The 5,906-nt window shown below is 37.9% G+C and overlaps 1 protein-coding gene across 1 annotated transcript; it reads left to right on the top strand.

The window, feature by feature from the left end:
• Positions 1-1,866: 1,866 nt before the first annotated feature.
• LOC133235645 (olfactory receptor 5D13-like) lies at positions 1,867-5,615 on the top strand. Its single transcript, XM_061397354.1, has 3 exons — positions 1,867-1,895; positions 4,402-5,156; positions 5,452-5,615. The coding sequence occupies exons 1-3, from the start codon at positions 1,867-1,869 to the stop codon at positions 5,613-5,615; spliced, it is 948 nt and encodes a 315-aa protein (XP_061253338.1).
• The last annotated feature ends 291 nt before the right edge of the window (positions 5,616-5,906 follow it).

Raw genomic sequence — 5,906 nt, forward strand, 5'->3', positions numbered from 1 at the left:
TTACTTGTGAATGCCCAATTGTCCTGGCATCATTTATTTGAAGAAGAATCTATTCTTTCTCAAATGAATATTAAGAGAATCATAACCTCAGAAGCACCATGATGATGGTGAGGTACAAGTTGGGAGAAATCAGAGCCCATATAGGGCACAGCTACCCAGTCAAATGTATTCTGAATCTTCCACTAGTGAGAAATAAGCTTGTTGTTATTGTTGTTCAGTCACTAAGTCGTGTCCGAGTCTTTGCCACCCCATGGACTGCAGCACGCCAGGCTTCCCTGCCCTTCACTGACTCCTGGAGTTTGCTCACACTCATGTCCATTGAGTTGGTGATGCCATCTGACCATCTTATCCTCTGCTGCCCTCTTCTCCACTAGCCTTCAATCATTCCCAGCATCAGGGTCTTTTCCAGTGAGTCAGCTCTTCATGTCAGCACACCAGGTTTCCCTGCCCTTCACTGTCTCCTGGAGTTTGCTCACACTCGTGTCCATTGAGTCGGTGATGCCATCTGACCATCTCATCCTCTGCTGCCCTCTTCTCCACTAGCCTTCAATCATTCCCAGCATCAGGGTCTTTTCCAGTGAGTCAGCTCTTCATGTCAGGCGGCCAAAGCACTGGACCTTCAGCTTCAGCATCAGTCCTTCCAATGAATATTCAGGGTTGATTTCCTTCAGGATTGACTGGTTGGATCTTGCTGTCCGAAGGACTCTCAGGAGTCTTCCCCAGCACCACAATTTGAAAGAACAATTCTTCGGCACTTTGTCTTCTTTATGGTCCAGCTCTCACATCCATACCTGACTGCTGGAAACACCATGGTTTTGACTATATGGACTTTTGCTGGCAAAGCGATGTTTCTGGTTTTGAATGTGCTGCCTAGTTTTGTCATAACTTTCCTCCCACAGAGCAAGTGCATTTTAATTTCATGGGTGCAGTCACCATAAAGCAATGATTTTGGAGCCTAAGAAAGTAAAATCTTTCACTGCTTGCACTTCAGCTCCTTCTATCAAGTTATTATTTTTAACCTGTGTCTTTAAAGCCAAGTTGGGTAGTTACCAAAATTAGTGAAAATATCATCCTTTTCATAAACAGATGTTTTTAGAAAACATATCGTCCAAAATTTCTTTTTAGATTCAGTAATAAATATAAACATCTGAGAACATTCTATATTTGAAAAGCTAATGGAATCTGTTTTCTATCAATAGAATCAATAGTATAAATATAAAATAAAGTTTATAGTACAAATTTTGTAAAGTATAAATGGTAAATATTGTAAAGTATAAACAGTATAATTATAATTTAGCAGCCATATGTTTAGAAACATAAGAATATATATATATATATACCTTCATAAGAAAATTTTAAAAATTAAATATGGATTAATAAAAGATAAATCTACTCGTGTATAATTTCCCCTTGTGGATTTATGTATTTTATATCCACATAGATTTTTTTAATGGTGTTTTTTTATTTTTTAAGATTAAATGAGTAAAGTTGATAATACAAATGCCCTAAGGCTTTAGGGAAATAATACACAATCAATACACCACCTGGGACAGAGTTCAGAGTTAAAATGTAATTAGTTGAATTGCAGTCATCAAGGCAGTACCTGTTATATTCTCTAGTTTTCACATGCCTAAGGTCATGATGGCATATATTTGTGATAAAGTTTGGTGCCAGGATTTACTTTTCAGGCTTGATCTTATCTTTGGTATCTCTGAGTTTTCTTAACAGGTTGGAAAATCGTAAAGTATGAAATAATTAATGAAAAATACTGGGCGCTTTTACTACCCTTTTCTGGTGTGTTTCTATTAAGTCCTAAGCAGCAGCATTGCTGGAGTTCATTAATCTTAGCAAAGAGTTCTTCACTAAATGACTCATTCAAGTTCTTCTGTATTTAGGTGAGTTGACTCATGTCTCTTTTGTTTTACTTAAAAAAGAAAATACAAAGATCCAGTAATCTTTGTAGGAGACAGACACATGTGTAGAACAAGGTGTGCACAAAGAACCACGTTTTGGCTGAGAAGGTTTATGGAGTTATATTCCAATTCTTTCTTTCAAATAATTTATATCCTAGTTTTCTCATTGGGTATCAACCATAAAGTCAGAAATGGAGAATTCTTCTTTTGGCAAAAGAAGGCCCACAAAGTGGGCCTTGTCTTCAAGATTTTCCTGTAATTTTCTAGAAATAAAGTGACAGTAACAGGCATATTTATAAATAATAGGGATATCAGATAAGATCAGATCAGTCGCTCAGTCGTGTCCGACTCTTTGCAACCCCATGAATCGCAGCACGCCAGGCCTCCCTGTCCATCACCAACTCCCAGAGTTCACTGAGACTCACGTCCATCGAGTCAGTGATGCCATCCAGCCATCTCATCCTCTGTCATCCCCTTCTCCTCTTGCCCCCAATCCCTCCCAGCATCAGAGTCTTTTCCAACGAGTCAACTCTTCACATGAGGTGGCCAAAGTACTGGAGTTTCAGCTTTAACATCATTCCTTCCAAAGAAATCCCAGGGCCGATCTCCTTCAGAATGGACTGGTTGGATCTCCTTGCAGTCCAAGGGACTCTCAAGAGTCTTCTCCAACACCACAGTTCAAAAGCATCAATTCTTCGGCACTCATAACCTACAGTAATTGTGAGTGATAAATATGCAAGTTTGTCTGTATACAGAGGGGATGAAACAATGAGTCATGTCTATAAAAGAAGGTGGCAAACTAAAGCAAACATCATAAGAAAGAATAAAATGGGGAAATAAATTATAAAGAAATAGGCATGTACTATATAACAGAGGTTGATAAATCCACCTTTACTAAGAAGGATGTATTAAGTGATAATGAGGTTGAACTTATAGATCCAAGCAGTTTTTGGAAAAGTCATACTGAATAATGTTAATGTTATACATTTGCTAATAACATTTATTTATAATCTTAAAGTCACTGTTATATTAAACAATCATGGAAAATTATTCCCATAATCTTGCACAGAGCATTTTAAATTGAAGGAATGTGGCTGGAATAATAGTCATAATCAATCTTTGCAGTGCTGAGACCTTACAAAGTCTTGTTACAGAGGGTCTGTTGTGGACATGGTCCTTGGAAGGTATCTTTCTTACAAGTTCATCAGGTGGGAATCAGAGAAAGCTATAGTGTGGTGAGAAAACCTAGAGGAAAATAAGGAAAGGTGCATCTTAAACCAAGTGTTCTACTGAAATTCTACAGTGTTTCTATCGTGTGGCTTCCAGAAGAAGGGATTTCTGCATTGTCTTCCCCAATGTGTCCACCAGTTGATAGATGTCCATGCTTGTTTTCACAAACATATCAGGTGTTTGAAATCATAACAATTATTCATAATCTGATATATAAAAAGGTAAATATCTGTTCTACCATGTCTTACAGCATTTGAATTCATTATTGAAGTATCTAGTTCCAATCTAGTGATTTAAAATTTATGTTACTATTCTTATCTTACTATAGAGGAAAAGTTACTGATTATTGTGATCAGTAATAATCAAGAAATATTCTGGTGTACCATTTGAAATAGGTGTTTTCCAGCCACTTTTCTTTGGAAGAACTAAAAACTTAATTCAAAATGGCAGAGTATATATTTGATCCATTCTGAAGCCTATATGCTTTCTCCAGTACTTTCACAGTTCTTATTTTTGTCACCCAAACTCCAAAATCTGCTACAATGGAAAAACATGAGTTTTCTGTTCAATATTGTTTCAACTATTATCACAGGAAGCATAACTCATATTTTGTTTTGAAACTTCTGATGAATAATACAATTGGCTATGAAGAATACATTTAAACATTTTCAAAATTAATTCAAGATAATTAGTATGTCTTATAGCATAGCTCCAGAATGGGTTGAGAATTTGGAATAACTAGGAATAAGAAAGGAATTGAAAGGAGATACAACAACCAAGAAAATATTATATTAACTGTTTTGCAGAGATGTTACCATTATACAAATTAGCATATAAGTTAATTGTCTCATAGCTCAGGAGGTGAGGCAGGTAAGAAACTGTGGAACCTAAAGACATGTTTTTCTCCAATACATGTAATTGGATTTTATATATCAGGTGTTTTCACACAGCTCAGAGTCATGCAAAGACAATGTCTCCTGAAAGCAGCTGATAATAATGAGTTTTATTATTTGAAATAAAGCAAGACCTAATCTGTTTTAGTTCTTTGTTTCTGAAGATCATACACAATGAAAATTATTACTGGCTGTATAATTGACATACAAGTGAAGATTAGCATTTGAAATAAAGCAGAAGTATAGCATTTACAGAAACACTATAAACAGAGACCCAGTGAGCTTCGCAACACATTTTCTATTCTCTCCCTATTTCAAAGTTTAGTTTTTACTTTTCTGGATCAACATTGATACTTTGTCCACAGGAACCAAGCAAACCAGAGTGCTAAGGTCACTTTCATTCTCTTGGGCTTCTCAGAATATCCTCAGCTCCAGCTGCCCCAGTTCCTGGTCTTCCTGACCATCTACATAGTCACTCTGCTGGGGAACCTGGGCATGATCCTGATCATGAAGTCCAGTTCCAGGCTCCACACGCCCAGGTACTTCTTTCTCAGCCACTTATCCTTTGTTGATTCCTGTTACTCGACAGTAGTTACACCCATGCTACTAGAAAACTTGGTTGTGGAAGACAGAACCATCTCCTTCACAGAATGCCTCATACAATTCTTTGTCTGCATATTTGTGGTGACAGAGACATTCCTGTTGGCAGTGATGGCATATGACCGATTCGTGGCCATTTGTAACCCTCTTCTCTATGCTGTTGTGATGTCCCAGAAGCTTTATTCCTTGTGGTTGTCTGCATTATACTCTTGGAGTATAGCCTGCTCCTTAATATACACATACGTTTTATCAACATTATCCTTTGGTGGGACTAAGTTCATAAATAACTTTGTCTGTGAGCATGCAGCCATTGTTGCTGTTTCCTGCTCTGACCCCTACATTAACCAGGAGATCATTTTAGTCTCTGCCACATTCAATGAAGTAAGCAGCCTGATGATTATTCGCACCTCCTATGTTTTCATTTTTATCACTGTCTTAAGGATGCTTTCGACTGAGGGGCGCCACAAAGTCTTCTCCACCTGTGCCTCCCACCTGACTACCATTACCATCTTCCACGGGACCATCCTTTTCCTCTGCTGCTGCTGCTGCTAAGTCGCTTCAGTCGTGTCCGACTCTATGCGACCCCATAGACTGGACTATGCAGCCCACCAGGCTCCGCCGTCCCTGGGATTCTCCAGGCAAGAACACTGGAGTGAGTTGCCATTTCCTTCTCCAATACATGAAAGTGAAAAGTGAAAGTGAAGTTGCTCAGTCGTGTCCAACTCTTAGCGACCCCATAGACTGCAGCTCACCAGGCTCCTCCGTCCATTAGATTTTCCAGGCAAGAGTACTGGAGTGGGGTGCCATTGCCTTCTCCATCCTTTTCCTCTATTGTGTTCCTAACTCCAGAAGTTCATCGCTCATGGTCAAGGTGGCCTCTGTCTTTTACACAGTGGTCATCCCCATGCTGAACCCAATGATCTACAGCCTCAGGAACAAAGATGTGAAAAAGTCAGTGAAGAAATTAATCAACATTTAATTGTTCTGTGATAAAATGTAAAGCTAGAAAGATTTTTTGAGAGTAAGAGTTTCTCAGTAGGAAATAGAATCATGAACCTATTTTAACCTTGAAATTGACAGGCCAATTTCTGTTCACTCTTTTATTTTATTAAAGTAACTTTAAAATTACAAATAAAAATAGAAATAAAAGACTACTTCAACTAAAAGTTTGATACAAACATTGAATTTTTTGTGTGTATAATATCTGACCTTGTATTTGTCCTGGTTAAATTTCAGTTTAATTCAAGTCATGTGAACTGCAGGACTTTTA

The sequence above is a fragment of the Bos javanicus genome, chromosome 22 (genome assembly GCF_032452875.1).
Source record: "Bos javanicus breed banteng chromosome 22, ARS-OSU_banteng_1.0, whole genome shotgun sequence".
Lineage (NCBI taxonomy): Eukaryota > Metazoa > Chordata > Mammalia > Artiodactyla > Bovidae > Bos > Bos javanicus.

What these genes read in the sequence shown, in the direction of transcription:
- LOC133235645 (XM_061397354.1), top strand. Translation starts at nt 1,867, where the DNA reads ATGACTCATTCAAGTTCTTCTGTATTTAG. An exon ending in TCAAGTTCTTCTGTATTTAG is followed by an intron (nt 1,896 to 4,401) that starts GTGAGTTGACTC and finishes CTTTGTCCACAG; the next exon opens with GAACCAAGCAAACCAGAGTG. An exon ending in CATTACCATCTTCCACGGGA is followed by an intron (nt 5,157 to 5,451) that starts CCATCCTTTTCC and finishes CCATTGCCTTCT; the next exon opens with CCATCCTTTTCCTCTATTGT.